Genomic DNA, 19,841 nt, shown 5'->3' with positions numbered 1-19,841 from the left:
AAAGAGGTACAACAAAATTTACAATATTATTACAAAATAGCTTTCAAAGACAAGGATCAAGGCTATAATAGAGAAAACACATTAGCACAAATTGTTTTTATGATCCTGTCATGAGACAAGCAATATCTTTTTATGTATGTTCTTTTCAGTGCTCCTCCATCCTATTCTTTTGGGATCAATTGTTTTGCATTGTCAAAAAACTACTTAAGTTAAAACACAGGGTATGCTTTGAATATGTTTTAAATTGACAATTTTATACCCAATTTGGTATCTAATTGCCGACATTAGAAAATACCTAGATAAATATTTACTGTTAGTCATTAAAAACAATATTATGATTTGGATAGATGATGATGGTAACAGATTTATACGATTTTTTCCCCACACATTTGTAAATCTTTGTTTCCTCAAAGATGATAAAAAGGAGCCTTTTGGAATTGTTCAAAAATTTGCATTTGAAATCCTAGTTGATATCTCCCTTAAGATAACTTTCCTTATTTGCCTTGGAAGACAAATTGTTGTGTGTATGCTCCTTAGAATACATGATGTGTTAATTATTCTGTTATTAAACTTTACTATATTTCAGCTACATTTTACTTTATTCTGGCATCCTTTTTTGTTTAACAAGCATGTACTGTATTTGTCTTTAAAGAGCAACAAATAACTTACGTGGTGCTACAAATGCTTAACACTCTCTGCAGGTATGTTTTTTTCCCTGACAATGAGAGGAGAGACCAACACAGGGAGCATACTGAAACATTAGTTTGACCAAAGAAAAGAAACTTAGAAAACAGTGTGAAAGACAGGGCAAAGGAGTGAGAAGTTACTAACAACTTAATAAAAAAGTTATCAGTTTGATAGATATGACTGCAGTGCTGAGTTGTATAGAGAATAGTAACAAATGTGCTACACAGAGGAGCATGTAAAAAGAAAATAATGAATGGCAGTAACAATAACCAATTATAAATATTTCCATGATTCTGATAAGATCATGAATCATAAAGCTGAAGCTTAGATCAGTCCTAATATTGTTCCACACTCTATCACCTTATCTTCTCTCATCCATTACAATTGTTGAAAGTCTTTTTCTTAGACATCGAGAGGAAATCATTGTTTAAAATTGTTTCGGATACTGTCTGAATGTGAGTATTGTGTATGTGCTGGCACTGAAGGAGGATTATTCTCCTTTGTGGATGGGGAGTGGCAGGGTAATCACGCTGATGCAATACTGGAAAGTTCTACTCACCATGACACAGACTATCAGCATTACAGAGACAATAATTATTTGCACTTTTACAGTATCTTTCATCCCAAACTATTACTGTGTTCTTTAACATGTTAGTTCATTAATAAAGCCACAAACAAATGCACAGAGAAATAGAGAAGTACCAGTATACACACTGTGCATACAGGGAAACACGTCAGTGAAACAAACACAACACCTAAGAATGATTCATAGATGTATTCTCTTACTCCTGGGTGACACTTCCTGCTGACACCAGTTCTGTTCAATTGCCCTCAGGAAACAGCACGCTTCGATATCTAGGTAAAAAAAAACCCACCCAAAACAACTGAAGAGAGATTTCTCTTATGGGAGAAAAACAGCATTTCCAGATGGTTTTTCATCTTAAAATAGCTGAAAGAATTTTCTTTAAAAATTGTACTTAAGGCTTGATTTTATCTTGATTTGAGTTGGTGGTAAAAGTCAGGTGATTGATGATGTAGTATTAGGGATATAGTAACTGGTAGAAAGAAATTGTAATGCACAGCAGCCAGCAGCCAGAATTCTTTCCTGGACTCTAGTTCCACCTGTGGTGTTATCTGCCTTTGTGGCCTGCACTCTCTGCCTTACCACTTTGAAATCAGGATAGTAGTACTTACTCAAGCTGTTTGGATAGTAGCTAGCACTTAAAGATTCACACCTAATCCAGTTGCCTGAGATTCTGAATTTTTATGCTTAATGATCTTTGAATTCTTTAGTTACATGTCTTCATCAAGCTAACAGAGCCACAGTTTTAATTAGGAAAGTGACACTATCACTGTGGAGGAAATTCAGAGTATCTTCACTGAAATTGGGGAGATACCATGACATAAAATTAATGTTAGAAAATAATATAATCCACAAGTAGTGGTCCACAATTTCTAGATATTCCAGGCAGACATTTTTGGCAAGATTAGTTGCCAGAATGTTGAAAAAACCCATGTACTAGCATGTGATATGTTTGCTGTTCAAATATAGTACTCAGTCTGCTCTAGAGGAACCAAAGCCAGCAATGAAAAGGGAACCACAACTTTTAAATGTCAGCATTTGCTGCATAAGAGAGAACAGATTAAAGGAGCATGAAAATAAAAGCTTAGTATATAAATCTCTGTATTAATAGTAAAGCATTGTAAAAGAAATGCATCACATTCATGTGATATTAGTATAGATGATTTAGCTTGTATATGTATACAACAGAAACAAGCCCTGTATTTTCTTTAGGTAGCTTCTGATAAATATCTCTTCTGTCAAGAATTTCAGTTATAAAACCCACATAAGGCTTTGCATTCACTTCTGCCTACCCTCACGTTTAGCAAGCAGTAACAGACAGGGCTCACTACAGTGAGAACTGTTGTTGGAGGCAGTGGGACTATATACAGTAATCCTTGTATATGACTGCAAGCTTTTTGGAATAGAGACATCATTATATATTTATAAGCAAGGACCTGAGACTTCTCTGTGTCCTGTCAGTTCTTTTATCGCTGTAACTCCCTCAGCAGAAATATGGGAATAGGCCTTTTTGTAACCGTAAGCATCGCATTATGCCCTGAGGCAAGGCGTTTCTCAAGTACACAGATGTATAAGGTGCAACTTCCCCTCAACTTACACCTATCTTGATATCAAGCATTTCACAGAAATGAACCTTAAAATATTAAGAAAAAGGATAAAGGTTTAACCATTATGTAAGCCCATTCACTATTACTAGTTTTACTGCCTTCCACTGTCCAGTCATTTTTCACATGAATAAAGACCGAAGGCTACAAGCTTTGACCTCGCCACTTATTTTAGAAATAATTAATGTTTCTTTTGCTCAAGGCGTGCAGACGTGCTTACGGACTTTAGCAGAGCTGGGACCTAAAAGGACCAAGTTTTCTGCGGTCAGTTTGCCTGAGGACAGATGGAGTGGTAAGAAGCCTACTTCCCTCTGTCATGCCACACAGCTGTGACTCACATCCCAACTCACAGCTTCTCTTGGAGTGGAAAGCAAAACAATAACCAGGCAGCTTCAAAAAACACATTAGATCAAAGCCAGAAATTAAAATCAGTGGTTCCTCATATAGCATGGTCAGCATTCAGAACAGAAATGTACATTTATTACAGAAATAAGACAATTGTCAAAAAGTCATGATATATTCTAGAATCTATTCCTCACTGGAACCATTTGTAGAAATTCTGAAGAACTTACAAGAGGAATAAATATCATAAAGAAGTACAAAATAGCTTATTTTAGCATAAATAGAATATAGTATGAAAAAAATTACATTTTTTTCACTAATGATTGTATACTGATAAGCTGTTAAGTAACAATTTCTGTGAGGAGGAAGACTTCCCAAAATAGGATATTTGATTTATTCTCTGTTTCCTAAATATAAAAATTATAAAATTGTCCTGTCTGCAAAACAATCTAGGTAAATGGTGACATAGGTCAGTCACCTTCTTTCTGTTTTACCAAGAGATGCAGTTTGGTGACTGGTGTTTCTGCTTACTTCGGGCAGCTAGGTATTTTGATTTAGTGTTAGACCCTGCCTTTATTAAACTGATGAAAAATACCTGTTCCAGTGAGGTCTTGTGCCATTTTAATATTGCCTGTGTTGGAGTGCCAACGCTCCTCTGTGCAAGCTGTGTGCAACACTGTGTTGTAATACCACAGCTTCTGCAAGAGTTGCTCGTACTGTTGGTAGCATCACATGTATCTAATTATAGCTTGCCAACACTGGGTTGTTAGAATCCACAGTGTGTTGTACACTTAATTTTCTGAAAGGTTTTGGAGAGAGGGGGCCGTAAGCTCAATGTCATCACAAACCAAGAGAGCAAACTGAACGCTTTTGTCACCAGGGACAATCAACTCTCTGAGGGGCCCCTGGGATTCCAGAATGCCAAGGCAGATGACTGCTGGGGAAGGAGTCAGCAGACAGGCTACTGTAGCTGATGACAAGTTTCCTCACAGTCCTAAAAAACCCACTCACAAGAAGGGGTTTGTTAGGAGCCATCTGGCTTTTTTTAAACTGAACTTTCAGTCCAAAAAAGTACAGAAGATCACAGGAACTGAAAAGAACAAAATGTTTTATTGTTTAAAATATTTGACTTTTCCCCCTTTTCAAGTTTCTGTTACAATCTCGGTCTTTTGCAATCATTTTATCAATCATTTTATGATTTTTTTTGCATACATAGCAGTGGATATAAAAAGCCACCAGAAGGAAAGAACTGTAAGCAAAAATAACCATAAACTCTGTCTCATTTCAACTAAGTGTCCGTAGTTTCTCTGTGTTGTTATCAATTCTTACAGAGAGCCCTGGAGACCTGATCTCAAGCCTAAGGATTGCTCTGTGTCACGCTCCAGGGCGGAGAGAGGTCCCTTCCCAAAAGAGGCCTATCCCAAGCAGGGGACAGGCAGACATTGGTAACCAGTCTAGAAAATATTGGTCTATGTGGTAGGCACATCGAGGGCCTAATTTTTCATTCTTTTGGAAATACGGGAACTTCAGAGCCATGAAGGAGAATGGAGGAATCTTTGCATAAACCTATGAGGAACTACTTCTAAATATAATGGATATATGTTGAGTGTAAAAGGACATTCTGAAAAATTAACAAGTTGGTAATGTTGACTAACAGCATTTTTTCTTTGAATAGAGGAATATTTTCATACTTGAGAAGAAATTTTAGGTAAAATGAAAAAAAACATGCAAAGACTTGAAAAAGTAAGGATGTGCTTGTCTGATGCAACAGAGAAAGACAAGTCAGGGTTAGGAAGCAAAAATGGGATGATGGCATTAAAGTGATGGAAAATGATCTCTGCAGCCATCAGCCACAAATTGCATGTCAATAATTTTGAACTTCTGCATATTAAAGTAATCAGTGTTCTAGCTAAATTGAGAAGGATTTTACCACCATGACAGAGCTGAAATCAGAGGAAGTGTAGGATGGTTTTGAGGTTTAGTTTCACTGTCAAAATAATTAGCTGATTTCCAAATCTTGATGTGACAAAATCTGGTGAATCTCTTCAATTGCATTATCCGCTACATTCTTTGTTGGAAAGCTAAAGAGTGTTTTATCCATCTCACTATTTAATTTAATAATTAGATCCAAATCAATACTGATGTTAACTTGTTATTATGAACTAATTTATTAATTATCTTGCCTGTTTTAGTGTAAAAGTAATTTACAGTTAATCAAGATTTTAAAATTGATACTGTTTCAATGAGCAACATGAGCCAGAACTAATGAGAATCTGGTAGATATCTACCAATAAATATAAAAGTTAATCAGCTTTCTGATTTAACCTTTGTGTATCACATTGCATTCCAGTTTAATCATGGAAAGCTGCTAAATGTCCCATGGCAGCTAAATCACATTTGTGCTTAGCTGTTGGGAAGATGGTCTCAGTACATGTAACGGCAAAGGGGACAGCGACGATAAGGAATTCAAATTACCTTGGAACTCCATAGTAGGGCCTGGACACATCTCAGTTCCAGTGCCGCCAGCACTAATAGGGTTATCAAAACCATCAGATGAGTGGGGAAAAAGATAAACAACTGTTTTCTCCAACTAGACATGCTGAGCTGGCAGAGAAGGGAGGATGGGGATACCCCACACCACACAGCCGTAAAACCACTGCTGTCTGCATTACTTTCCTGCTGGCAGAAGCACTATACCTGTCTTTGGAAGACTTTGTGATGGAGGTTAAGACAATGTGGAATCAGAAGCTATTGCATGAACTTTATGGATAACGTACACAACTTCAGGCTCCTGCCTTTTTTCTTTTTTTTTTTTTTTTTCCCCCCACAGCTTGTTGTAATAATAACCTGAAGAATACTTTTTGAATGAACTGCTGGGGAGAGTGAGGGCTGTTATTTCAAGTTCTCCAAAATGAAAACAGTGCAGATAACAAGTCCTTTGACATTTTCCATCTTTGGAATAGTACAGGTAGGCTCAAGACAGGCAGGCACAGGGAAGAGACGAAATCATACATCAATCCCGGCCTCAGAGAGGATCGTTCATCTTTGATTAATGACCTGACAGAAGTCTGTGGCTAAAGAGGCATCTGAAGAGCATTGAATCTGCTAGGATGCCCTGTGGAAGATAGACAAGTTCCTGAGAAAGCAGGTTTTAAGACACATTTTCTCTGAGACCTTTTTGATCTGAACAAGTGGTGTTTTGCTTTGTAAGAGTCAGTAGGATAATCTTAACTCTGAGACATTTAACTCCACAGCCTGAAATTCAGTCAGACCTGCTTAGAAGACAGCAGTGACCTGCAGCTGTCCAGAGTTGGAGAGCTGGGTCTGAAGGAAGTAGATCAAGGATTTCCATGCTAAGGGGCCAGCTAAAGGCTGAGATCCAAATGAGTTCTTCAGGTCTGCTCAGAGCCTGGGCAGGGTTAAAAATCGCATTAAGGACAGCTCCACTCACTGGTTCTGCCATTAAAACCATGGTGTACCCCTGCTGAGGCCTGCACTCACTCCTAACACCCACAGCTCTCCACACTCCCGCTCCTGAGAGCACAAGCTAGTGCCTGTCATTTCCTTAATCGAACCGTTTGTGGTTTCCAGACACACACAAGTGTTTCCAGGTTTTCCACCCTGTTATGTAATGGATTACAAACAAAGGGATTGCAGATAAACCTGGGAAAGTGTCCGGTTCTGTTCTGGAATTATTTTTCTGCACCAGCATGATTCTGTGGCAATAAAATAGCATTTTACAAGGAGGCTAGATCAAGATATTGATTTTTCTGTTTCATTGAATGGAAACTGTATAGAAGAATTCTGAGGGGAAAAAAAGAGCCCTCTTCATGAGTGGTATTGTTCATCTGTTCATCTTTTGAGGCATTTTGGATTGAGAACAGCCCTGAGAAGAACTTGGGATTATTGATGAGAAACTCAACATGATCAGGCAATGTGTGCTTGCAGCCCAGAAAGCCAACTGTGTCCCTGGCATGTAGTGATGGGACAAGGGGAAATGGCCTTAAGCTGAAAGAGGGTAGATTTAGATACTATGTAGAAATTCTTCCCTGTGAGCCCCTGTGGCTGCCCCTGGATCCCTGGAAGTGTTCCAAGGCCAGGTTGGACGGGGCTTTGGGCAACCTGGGCTAGTGGAGGGTGTCCCTGCCCATGGCAGGGGGTTGGAACCACATGGGCTCTGAGGTCCCTTCCAACCCAAACCAGTCTGGGATTCTGTGATTTTCCCCTATCTGCAAAGCAAGCGATCGATATTGCTGGCCCATGCATTTTTTATCGGGAAGGCTAGAGCGCACTCCCGGCTCAAGCCCTCAGGGTTCTCCTCCCCAGCTGAGAGGGCCTAGCTCGACTGGAAACGGACTTTAGGAATCACAGCAGCTCCCCGTGGGCTCCCGGTGCGGTTTCAACCCCCGGGGAACTCGGCAGCCAGCCGGGCCGCTGCGGGGTCGAGGGACGTGAGGGGAGGCACAACCTTCCCGCTCGCGCCCGCCCAACGGTCGCCCCTTCCCGCGCTCCGCCCTCGGGCGGGCCGTGCCGCGCGCCCGCCTCGGGACGGCCCCCACCCGGCGGGAGGGGGCGGAGCCCGCCGACGGCCGCTGCCCCGCCCTTCCCCGTGGGCATGCGCAGCGGGGAGAGGCCAAAGGGGCGGTCTCGCGCGTCAGCGCGCTGCGGCACTGCAACGGTAGCCGCCCTGACGTAACGGCGTCAGGGTTACGCGCGCCCGCACGTCGCCGGCGGAGGGCTCCTCCCCGCTGGCGACACCCACCGCCGGGCGCGGGGAGGGGGCGGCCGCGGGGCCCGGGCGGCGCGGCGGGGCCGCGGGCGGGGGTATATGGCGGCGGTTCTGTCCGCCCTGGCTGCCAGGCTCTCCCAGTCGGCCGCGGCCAGATCCTACGGGGTGTTCTGCAAGGGGCTGACCAGGACCCTTCTCATCTTCTTCGACCTGGCCTGGAAGCTCCGCATCAACTTCCCCTACCTCTACATCGTCGCCTCCATGATGCTCAACGTGCGGCTGCAGGTGGGCGGCGGGGCGGGGCTCGGGGGAGGGCTCCCGTCCCGGGGTTCAGCCCGGTGGCCCCGCCGCGGGGCCCGCCCGTTGCCGGCGGCTCGGCTGTCCCTTCCCCTGCCTAGCGGTAAGCGCCCCGGGACGCGTCCCCTTCCCCGCGCTGGGCGGGGCAGGCCGCTGCGCTCCCTCGTGTCACCAGGGTCCCTCAGGTCCCGGCGGGTGCAGCCAGCTCTGGGGGCTTGTGTGAGAGGAGTGTGTGTGTGTGTGCCCCCTTGTACCGCTTGAGCTCGGTGTGAGCTGCGAGCGTGCCGCTCCCTCAGCTCACGTTTGTTCACGTAACTAAGCCATAGTGAACTTAAAGACAGGCGATACATTGCGAATGTGTGCATTTTGATGGTGCATTCCTGACACCCTGTAAGGAGCTAATAAAATAATTTCCTACATCAGTTTGGTTTTGTTTTGTTTGTTTGGGTTTTTTTTTAAGTCAAGAGCAAATGTAGCAAGGAAAATGTAGAGGTAGTTTTAAATAATAATGTCATTGCATGAAAATGACAGTTTGGATTTAATTTGCATCTCTCCTGTCTGAAGCCTGTTTCTACAAAACGTGGAACTCCCTAAACCAGCTTTGACCTAAAGACATCAGGAGCTCTCACTCTTTGTAGGGCTGAAGTTTCACTGGTTTTGTGAAAATTAAAGCTTTACTTTTAACTTAACTGACAACAGAAGCAGGCTACGGACTATCACAACAAACATCTGCTCTATCTAGCCAAAGACTGGACGCTTTCTTTCTCCTCATAAACATAGCTGTAACGAAAGTTTTGGCATCTGGCTAGTGGCCAAGTGCTGAAAGACAAGTCTGGTTGCAGTTTGTGACTTGTAAAAGGTAAGTTGAAATGGGAAAAGGTCAAAATGTGGCGTCTCATATTCTTATTTTTGGGAATCATCCTGCAGTTCTGAAGCTTGAAATTGAGCCACACTGCCAGGAGCTGTACATGTAACCTTGGTGGCTAAAAATGTCTTGCCTTTGCTTGTTATCTGTGTTAGTACGTAATCATTCTCTTGTAACAACATCAGCTTGTCATTTGACTACAATATAAGGAATACCCTCTAACTGTGCTGGTGCAGCCAGTCTGACCAGTTCCCGTTGGGAAGCTGTGCATGGCACGTTGTTATTGCCAGCGTTGTGTGTCTGATTTCCACATGTGCTCCTGTTTACACTAAGATTACTTTAATATTTGCCTTTAATGTTAAGCCTCTAACCAGTTATGGTCTGCATTTGTATTGGTTAAGGGAAACGGTACTGTTACACCCTGAACCTCTCCAGCTGCTCCTTTGCTGACTCACTTTGGTGCCTGTTACCAAAAGAGTTTGTAGCAGATTAAACTGAAACTACAGAAGAAACTTTACATTTGAGTGTACTTCCTACCCTTTTGGATGTATGTGCTCAAGCAGGAGACTTGTCTGTTTGGGCTACTGTTACTTTCTGCTGTTGGGTTATTCTTTTTCTTTACATTAAAAATTTCTTTTAGTTTTTCTATATACTGGCCATCAGAAAACTGGGATGTTAGTGTAATAACTTTCTGCCTTCTTTCTCTTTAGGTCCATATTGAGATCCACTGACTTGCGGTTTCGTGTGCTGCTTGTACTGTATGCTGCAATTAGAGTCAATCACACTCTTCTTCAAATTCAGCCTGTCGTGAAACAGCAAAGCTATGCTGGTCTTCTTTAGGACTATGAAGAAAGAAGATTTAAACCAGAAACAAGTATGTGGCAGTGGGCCAGATCATCGCAAGGCAGCAGCTCACCTGACGCACATACGTTCTGTGTTGAACAATTCTCAAAATCATAGTAGCAGTTTACAAGAATTTTATTTTAACACCAGGAATTGTTCTCTCTTTAATACTATACCTCTGCCTTCTATTGGCAAGGAAATGCCTCTGAGTTTGAGTGAATCAGCAGGGAGGAACTCGAGTGCAGCTGCTCCTTGGAAGGATTCATTTCATCTGTGTTTTTCTTCTGGGAAAGACAGTTGTGATAGGGTTTTTCACTGCATTAATAGTATTTCAGTAATGGGCTGGCTGGAGAAAGCTTGTAGTTTTGCTGGAGACTTTAGCTCACGCTGTCCAGGAGACAACTTTGTACATTTTGCACACTTCTGGCTGGGAAACTTGCTGTATAATCAAAAACTGCAGTTTCTGGAATTAGAAGTGAGCAGGAGCAAAAAGCATGAATTGCAGCTTGCATTTCTTAAAGAGTTGGAGCTTGGTGGACTTCCTGATCTCTATTCTATTCCAGTTGCCTCACTGAATGAATATGCTATGGGACTCTTAAACAACCAGAAACCATATTTTTTTCTTTGTTACTTAAGTCTTGTATCTTCAGAGCACACGCTTGGAGACAAGAAAATGCTTTCAAATATACAAGATGTGACTAGTAAATTTTACATCATACAGCTAGTAATTTCTATGCTAGCTTTTGCACTAGCAGGTCTCTGGTATGCAGTAGTGAAGGTAAAAGGGTACTAAGATTTTAATAATTACTATTTTTAACATTAAACTTAATTGACTAAACCGAGACAAGGTTACAGTTCAGGTTTTAGTGAGAAGCAGACAGCTAAAGTAAAAGTTATACTTGTGTAATAGCTAGTAAAACTGGCTGTTAGAATAATAACAACTTTTTTGGTAAGGAATATCTGCCTCTGAGTGGAAAGAACTTCTTAATCTCAAAACTCTTTGGGACTTCTGCAGCTCTGCCATTAACACTAGACTAGAACCCAGTGTGATTGTTTAGCACAGATCCTTTGTTTTTTTTAGGGTTTGTATTAGCTGAGTGTTCTGGCTACTGTTTACAACCATTTCCAGTGAACCTATTTCTTGTAGAATTGAATTCCTGCTCTGAATCCAACAGTAACTAATGTATCAGGCCTTAAAACACTTTGAACTGGAAAGCTGTTGGGAGGGTCGTCTTCAATACAGCGTAATTCTCAGCATTGTTCCTTTTCAAGGATGGTACTGCTCTAATTGAAACAATATCTCATGAGCTTTATTGAGCTACAATAGACACTATAAACAATTTTCTAAAAGAATGTTTTCTTTCCTTGAAAAAGTGATTATTATCACTGAAGTGTAGTAATCATTTCTGGGCCTGTTGACTTTGGCTTTGGGACAGACTCCTGACAGCAGGGTTTGGCAAACAACGGAGTGAGCATGTTGGAATCAGTAGAGCTGCTTGTGAATGAAGATTTGCAGGAATATGCTCCCGTGGGCACTTAAATGGAGAAACTCATTGTGCAATGGGTCAGAATTTGAACTCGGTGTCCAAAATTCCTCGCAAGGGAGTTGGTGTAGGTGGGCTTAGTGTGCTCAAGGGGCTTACCTGAAGAGAGAGGTATTGATGTGGTCGGTTAGGATGTGTTCTCAGCTCACTCCTCACTCTGAGTTAAAAGTGAGGACTTAATGCAGTGTAAAGTCAGGCCGGTGATTCACACACACCAAGTATCTTTTTTCCTAGCTAGCTTACCTCATTTTGGAAACAGAGTAAGTGTTGTTGCATTTAGTTTGAACTGAATTCACCTGGAAAGCCAGTAGAGTTTCTAATGGGATGTTTCTTTGGGTGTTAGCATAATTGTGTAGAGATATCCTTGATTATGAAGATGAGATGCTGGTTATCAGTGTTATGGGGAGAAATGTTGGAATTTTTTAACCTTATTTGAGTGCTGAAAGTACGATATACTACTCCTTATGTTAAATGAGATGTTGTGTTTTTATCATCCCCACGGGTTGGCTATTTCTTTTGGATGTTAGAAGAGATAAAAAGGCATTTACTTTAATTTAGAAACTAATTTTTCCCCTGGTGTGTACTTCTATTAATTGTTTAACTTCTAGACTTTTGACCACATGATTACCTGTTACAAAATTACCAAAACCCTCAAAATAATAATGGATTATGTATTGTAACTGATTATTTTGACAGCAACAGTTTCCTCTCGGTCAAACCATTCATACTATTCACTCCCACCTCCACTGCTGCAATTTATCACCCTTGCAGTGGTATTAACACGAGTGTTTGTGGATCAAGATTGCTGAAGCGATGTGGATCTGAAATCCCAAAGCACCAGAAACAAAGACACTTCTCCAAAAGTCTGTGGCTTATTTGAGTTATGGTGTTAGGCTCTTGTCTGCATACAGCTTGACCCAAAAAACCACTTGGCAGAGCTGAAGGTAGAGGAATGAAGGTGGGGAGGGGTTGGAGCCTGTTTAAGCTGGCTTGATTGCTAAAGAAAGCATTGTGCAACTGCATCTTAATCTCTATAACTAGCTACATAGGTAAAGAAATGATCTTCTCCTGTATGACGAGCTTTTTTTAAGTTGCACATAAACACAATCCTGCATCTGCAATGAAGTGCTTGAACTTCTTAGATAAAGAATCGATTGCCATAGCTGTACCTGTAGTTGTTACTTGAGACCTCCTCTGTTCAGCTGAACAGTTTGGCCTGGAAGATTCTCTGCTCTGCTGTACATCATTTGGGAATGTGTTTAGGGAACCATAGTTACATACAACAAAAACTTGTAGGTGATATTATCAGGTTAATAGAAAAGAGGTGTAGCTAAGGACATAAAAGCATTAATTCAGTTTTTAATGCATCTGTTCTTTGTGGTGATTTTAAAGGGGTGGGGGGAAGGGGGGGGAAATGAAACATGAAAAACCAGCTGTAAATTAGAATTTAAATCTGTGTACAGTGGAGTGCTAAGGGTTGTCTCTCTATTGATGACAACCTATGCAGGAGGGGATCTTGGAACTTTGGATCATGTTATGTATCACAGTCCAGCTAATACAGTCCCATTTTAAGCAAAATTTGCTTTAAGTGGCCTTTAATCACTTCCTACAGGATCACCTTAAATACATATACAATACAGCTAAATGAAATGATGGATTTCTTTGTGTATAATATGTATATTGAACATAAGGTATAAAGAATATGTCTTAAGTGAGTGGATTTAATCCATTTTAAGATAGTTTATGTACATTGCCTTGGATTTTGTTGCTTAAAACCCAAAAGGTAAACTTCTAACTTGAACATTCCTTCTGAAATTCAAATAAAGGATAGTTTGGTATGTTAAAATCTCACGTACTATACTGCACTTTAAGCTTGGGGAGGCCATAAATTGAAAGCGCTGTTCTTGCACTAATAGAACTGCTTGACTGGCAGTGACAATGCCCAAATGGGTTTTACTATCTGGTGGAGAATAAGAAACCAGAAGGATGGCGATCCTTTGATCCTATATATATAAATCAAACACTGTATGGTTTAGGCCACTGTTCTCTTTGTACAAATGTTTTGATATTAACTCATCTCAAAAGATGGAAGGTGTCTCAGCCAAGAACCAGTTTGTATGGTGTTTCGTGGCTTCAGTAAGTCAGATGTGGAAACTGCTTTTCTGAGTAAATGTGCTGTTAGGGCCGAGACGGATGATTATTGTAGTACAGAAAAATAACATTTTTAGTAGGGGTAAGGGACCTTTATACTGAACCAGGAGTTGCCTTCTTATTTCCAGTTCCTCTCTCGTCTTGCTATTCTGTTGGTGTTGGAAAGATGTATTTCTAAGCAAAATGTCAGTGTTCTTCTAAACTCATGCTTTCTAAAACGTCATTGATCAATGTCCAGATCCTTCCCGCACTACATAGCGGAGAGTTCTATTTCTGCTGTTAGAAAACAAATTAAGTAAGAAAATACTCAATATTTAGAGAATTGCCTAGTAGCTTCCCATAAATGTACACTTGAGTGGAAATTTACTATATGGTGTACTGCTTTGAAAAAGAAAATACACTTTTAAATGTGCACGGAGCTCTGCATGTAGATAAAAAGTGTTTTATCACAGTATGATGTTGGAATGCTTATGCAAACGCTTATTTACTTCCTGACATTGCAGTGCAAAATGCAGTAGAGATGGTGGTGTGATGTTAGCTAGTGCAATCTTAGAGATCATTGGTGTGCATCACCATGCACCATGAGACAGTTTTATCTGCAAATGTTTTTTAGCCTTTTGCTTTTTCAGTGTTGGGTTGTGTGGGGTTTTTTTGTGTGGTTTTTTTGTTGTTGTTTGAGGTTTAGTGTGTCGTTGTTTGGGGTTTTTTGGTGGTTTTGAGATTTTTTTTTTTTTCAGGACTGCAAAGACTGCACTTTCTTAAACTTTGCCAAAGTTTGCTTTCTTTCTCCTTTTCTCCTTCCTTGCCCCTCCTTATAGCTACACACACTTCTGATTTTTGGAAGAACCAAGCCTGTATGTACTCTCCTAATGTATCATCTTACTGTCAAGCTGTTCCTTTCGTTTTTACGGCCTGATCTTACCTATATTTTCCTTCTCTCCCCATCACTTCTCAGCATAAGGTGATACACTGTTCCACCAGAAACACTCCCTGTAATTAATTATGCATAACAAATTGACAGAAGCCATGTAGAGATGTAAGTATCCATAGTCAGTCATTAGGGTGTATGACAAGTGGTATATCTGACAGAGCAATAGGTAGTCAATGTGACATATTTCTGCTTTTCCCCTGCAAAACAGCTGCTTTGATTAAAATCTAATATTTAATTCAAATTTGTAGTACCTCTAGCAGCTGAGAATGCAGCTGGAATTTGGGGCTTATCAAATACATTGAGGTCAAAACTTAAGAAAGTTACGCTAACTTCAATGGTCTTCACGTTTTTAAGTCATTAGTATAACTTTCTGAAAAAAAGTGCACTCTTACTATTTTGAAACCTTTTTTTTTTCTTAAAAGTGCATAGAGTAAAACCTGTTCTGACACTTGTTTCTGTGATGCACAGTCAATAACTGGGGAAAAAAACTTCTTAGAATTTAAAAAAAAATCTTTGTGATGAATCCCCTTTCAATATCTCAGACTACAAAGCCTCTAATCCTCAAGGAAGAGCTGCATTTGATAGAACTTTCAAATAAACAACTTCTTGCCTATGAAATTATTAATATTTATGATCAGTTCACGTACTTAAATAGGACATTGATATCTATCTGCTGATGGTGTGAAAACAAGAATAATATGGAAGTGCTTGAACGATGCCATCCCTTACACCCTGCACTAAGTAAATCCAATTGGTGTGTAGTTTGAAATTAATCCTGTATTGTATTCCCAAATCTCAATTCTCTTGGTCTTTTTGGAATTGGTGATGCAACATTCAGACCAAGTAGATGGTTATTTCATTATTAATGATGAAATCAATTTAAAAGTGAAAACATTTTAGATTGTGGCCTGAGGGAATTCCAGAAAGAAAATCTGCCTTGAAAAAGTCCAGTTTATTTCTGTGATCTCAATATATTTATACTGTTTTGCAAATCTCTTTTCTTCTCTCTTCTCTGTGGAAGATCTGTGTAAACCTGATAGCAAACATGGTCAAACCCCAAACTTGTAAAAGTATCAGTGTTCTTCAAGTTTCTGGTTGTAGTCAATTTACCTATTATCAGATATAAAAATACCTAGAAGAATACCTTTGTTCTTAAAAGTAGGTAAATCTAATGCTTAGTGCCTGATTCATCACTTGAAGTTGGTGAGTGTTCCAGGAACTTTCTTGAAAATGGGTTCTGCTACCTGCTGGTGACTAACACTAATTTTAAATGCTGACACTTACAATACTTCCTGTGAACTGTGATGTTTTTATGAACAATTTTAGTGTACGGCCTTGGTCTTTGGCCCTCTTTTTTTTTTTTTTTAATTTTTTTTATTGCAATGTGGGAGATGGAGAAGGCTGGCACAAACCACTTCTGTTTGTACCGGAGAAAGATGTTTACAACTTTGTATGTGTATTAGAAATTTATTGTAACACTTTTTTTTACCTTGTGAGAGGAGTTTCTATAGTAAACTTGAAATCTGTTGTCCTAATGAGGTGAATACAGACTTTTGAATAATAGAGTGCTATCTAAGCTTCCAGAAGCTGTTGATTGTGATGCTGCTTGCTTACACCACAGGAGGGAGTTAAACAGCAGTCTTTTAAATATTTTCAGTTACAGTATCCTTTTTTCTTCGTACAATGCATTTCAGTTTATAAATATGCTGACTTTGACTTGTCTTATGGATTGTCACTGCAAATAGGTTAATGTACAAAATCAATACACAGCAGTAATGTATTGTAACTGTTTACAATTGAACTCTGAATATCAATTGATGGGTTTTATCAAGTTATTTAAAAACAGAAATAAAAATCTTTTAAAAAATTATCTTTTTGTCTGTGCTCAACAAAAGAGCTAGTTTAGGTGATTCTCTTTCAAACTTTTCACTGTATAAATTGTACAGATGTACTCGAGATCATGTTTCTGACAATAGAAAGACAGTGAGTGTCTCTGAGATACAATTTGAGATGTATGTTTACTGCATACCAAATACATTTAAAACCTGTGTGAGAATAAAAGGGCATTTACGCTTGGCCTTGGCAATTTGGTATCTGAGCTCTAGGCTAGCTTCGTCACGTTAGCCACCAATAGGCATTCTTTTTACATACTTTTTTTAATGACACACCTTAACAAACCAGTTAGATTGAATCTAATTCCAAGGTATTTCCTAAGTAGCTCTAATCTTGCAACATAGTTTAATTTTAGAAGGGGAAAGCAAGCCATGCTAAATATGTGGAACAGCCACAGCAACTCTTGCTTAAGTCAGGGTAACAGTGCTGGATGTTTCTCTTCAGGGTTAAAAATTACCTTAGTATTTACAGAGATGTCAGATCTCTTGGTTTTGCTGAATAAAAATTCACATTACATTTCATGTACCTTCTGCTTAATGTTGAACACTAAAAAAAATATTTAAAAAAAAAAACCCCACAACAGTCACCAACCCCAGCAACCCCTCACTTTTCAGATCTCTTCTGAAAGTTGCTATCAGATGACTTTTTGATTCTAGACTCACAAGCCATAATTAGCTTACAGTTTTTGTTTGATGCCCAAGTGATAGGTTTTGAGGAAGGGGGGTGGGGAGGAAAATTAATGTAATAATCTAATAAGGGCCATGAAGTGTTGGGATGTGGTTGGACATCCACAGTTCAGAAAGTGCCACCACCGCCCTCTCTGCGTGTCATCGTAATTCCTTGTTGCTTCAGGAACTGGCATGGTACATATTGAAGTAATAGTTTCTGACCTCCTTTGCTGCCCATGATGTTCCAGCCACCCTACTGTGACAGTGATGTGATGGGATCTAGCCTTAATTACTCATGTTGTCATCACTTTTAGATGATTTATTGGTAGTTTTGCACAAATGGGCAAGATACCTGCGGTACATCAGGAACTTCAGGGAACTCAGAATTCTTTTGCCAATAAACTGGGGAACAGACATGCTACCATGTGTGTATCCAAATCTCTTCCTATTGGGATTTGAAATGTTTTGAAGTCAGATTTAAGTTGGTGGCCTGTGACTTTGCAGTAGTCTGTGTCTTTGTTCATCTCATACTATAGAATTCTGAGAGCAGCTTATCTGCAGAGGAGCTTAGCTTTCCTCCATGCAAATCTGAGATTGCCAGAGGAACCTTTTAGCAGTCTCAACCCATCACGACATTTACCTCTTCAGTATATTTCTTAGCTCTTGCCTTTTCTGGCAGATATGACAGCAGCTTAAAATTAAAATAAACAAAACCTCAAACCAAACACAAATACCAAAGATTCTGCTGAAGATACTTACGTTTCTTCAGGAGATTATTTTTTTTAAAAGTGGATGGAGTGCCTTACCTTCCATTAAAAAAGGAAATACTGGATGGGGTCTTGTTATCAAGAACTGTGGTGTGCTTGTAAAAAGCACATTAGAAGTCTCTTGAAGCACTAGGAAGCGCTATTTCTATTTGTTATCCCAAACATTTTCTAGGTATACCAAAATACTCCTTTATTTATCTTTAACCTCATAGTTCAAAGAAAAAAAAAAAGAAACAATTTTGAAATTCTTTCAAGTATTATGCATTGTTAAAAGTATCGCCAAGGGCGAAGGACCAAAACCAACGCAGAAGTCAAGCGCTCACCTCTTGCTTATTAAACAAAAAGCCAGCAGCAATGACAAGCAGGATGTTTTGAGTGCTCTTTCTTTTGGGCTAGCGGCTGGAGCCCTTAATCACTTCAGCTGGAAGTTATTCATGAACAACCCTTCTGAGCTCAGTAATCCTGTTGTGCCTTGTATGATAAAAAAAATCTTTTCTACAGCAGAGATTCCTAAATCGCCTTTCAGATCTTGGCCTTGCATTCCAAGTAGTGCACGCTGACTGCCCCAGAGTTAAGAGTAGTTACAACATTTATAATTTCTGGTCTCTGCTCCCCTCCTTTGATAGAAAAGCATTTAAGATTAAAAAAAAAAAGAAAACAACCAACAAAAAAATATTTTAATGATACTGTATAGAACCTTCCTAAGGGCTTGCTTTTACACCTTCAGGTGTCTGTCATTTTAGGTCAGGTTTGTAAATGTTGAATTTTCTATCAGGCTGAAAATCAGAGACTACCACAAAAACTAGATTTACTTGTCAAGGCAGACTGAAAATTTTAACCTTTTTCAGAGTTGGACAGCCGCCTTTTATCTTCTGTTCCCTCTAGCTGCTTTCTGAGTGAGAACATCTGTACAGACAATAGCAGGTTACAAGTCCATCACTTTGATGTATGGTGTGTGTTCCCAGCAACCTGCTGGTTAAAGTAAAAGCTGTCTGGTCCGTGTTGTCACTGTCAAACATGATTTTCAGAGCTCTTCCTCACATTTTCTTTCTGGTTTATAATAATTCTTTTGCAGTTGATAACTGTACCTTCTGATTTCTTTCTATTTAGGTAAACTACTTGCCAATGTCAGCAAGCTAGAAGTCTGTAGATATTTTCATCACTGGATGTTTTATTGTGGTCAGTTCATCAAGCTTCTTCGCTACTTGCTCAATTTACAATTCATTGTAATACATTTTCATAAACGTAATCATAAGGCATTGTAGCTGTTCCTGAATGGATTATTTAGGAGTTTCTCATTCCTCCACATAGGAAGTGTTTTTTTGGAAGGCCCCTACCAAAACAGCATTGTCCAAAGGTTTGATTCCATTTTGCATATTGCTATTGTTACTATAGTTACTATAAAAGAATGCTTTTATCAGTGAAAATACCTCTGGTAAATCTTTCTTACTCATATATGCTTGTTAAATCCAGAAGCTGATCTGCCTGGGAAGGAACAGCACTTCTGCCTCCTATCAGATATTCTATCTGTGATAGATCATGACATAGACAAAATGACTCTTCTCAACCTAACATACAAAACCTGAGAGGTAACAAATACACTCGGGGGGGAGGGGGGGGAAGACTAACCAAGAAAAAAAAAAGCTTTAGACAAATTCTTGGTTTAATTTTGATAGGTCATTTTGGCAGAAACACAGGATGAGAAGATGTGAGTGACAACATGAGACAAGAGGCAACATAGATACAATCTGATTGTCCTTTGTAACAGGAACTCTGTCAAATAGTTCAGATCCCACGGAGGGGGTGGGGTTAAATAAGGACTGGAAATGGGCTCAGAGGAAATAAAAAAGCACAAGTATTTCACATCCATTTTATGGAAAAGGAAAATTACACTTCTACTGTTTTCTCCCAGAGTTATTATTTCTGTTGTCCTTCCA

The 19,841-nt window shown here is 39.8% G+C and overlaps 1 protein-coding gene across 1 annotated transcript; it reads left to right on the top strand.

Moving 5' to 3' along the window:
• The first annotated feature begins 7,914 nt into the window (after positions 1 to 7,914).
• LOC129213242 (small integral membrane protein 10-like protein 2A) lies at positions 7,915 to 11,989 on the top strand. Its single transcript, XM_054842935.1, has 2 exons — positions 7,915 to 8,230; positions 9,818 to 11,989. Exons 1-2 carry the CDS (start codon positions 8,045 to 8,047, stop codon positions 9,836 to 9,838), a joined length of 207 nt encoding a protein of 68 aa, XP_054698910.1. The 5' UTR covers positions 7,915 to 8,044; the 3' UTR covers positions 9,839 to 11,989.
• The last annotated feature ends 7,852 nt before the right edge of the window (positions 11,990 to 19,841 follow it).

Source organism: Grus americana, chromosome 15 (genome assembly GCF_028858705.1).
Source record: "Grus americana isolate bGruAme1 chromosome 15, bGruAme1.mat, whole genome shotgun sequence".
Classification (NCBI taxonomy): Eukaryota; Metazoa; Chordata; class Aves; order Gruiformes; family Gruidae; genus Grus; species Grus americana.
Note: the sequence above shows the minus strand (reverse complement) of the source record. Positions and strands in the feature narration are given on the sequence as shown.

Excerpts from the sequence above, each read along its gene's own strand:
- LOC129213242 (XM_054842935.1), top strand. The coding sequence starts at position 8,045 with ATGGCGGCGGTTCTGTCCGCCCTGGCTGCCAGGCTCTCCCAGTCGGCC. Across the intron at positions 8,231-9,817 it reads TGCTCAACGTGCGGCTGCAG|GTCCATATTGAGATCCACTG; the intron begins GTGGGCGGCGGG and ends CTTTCTCTTTAG.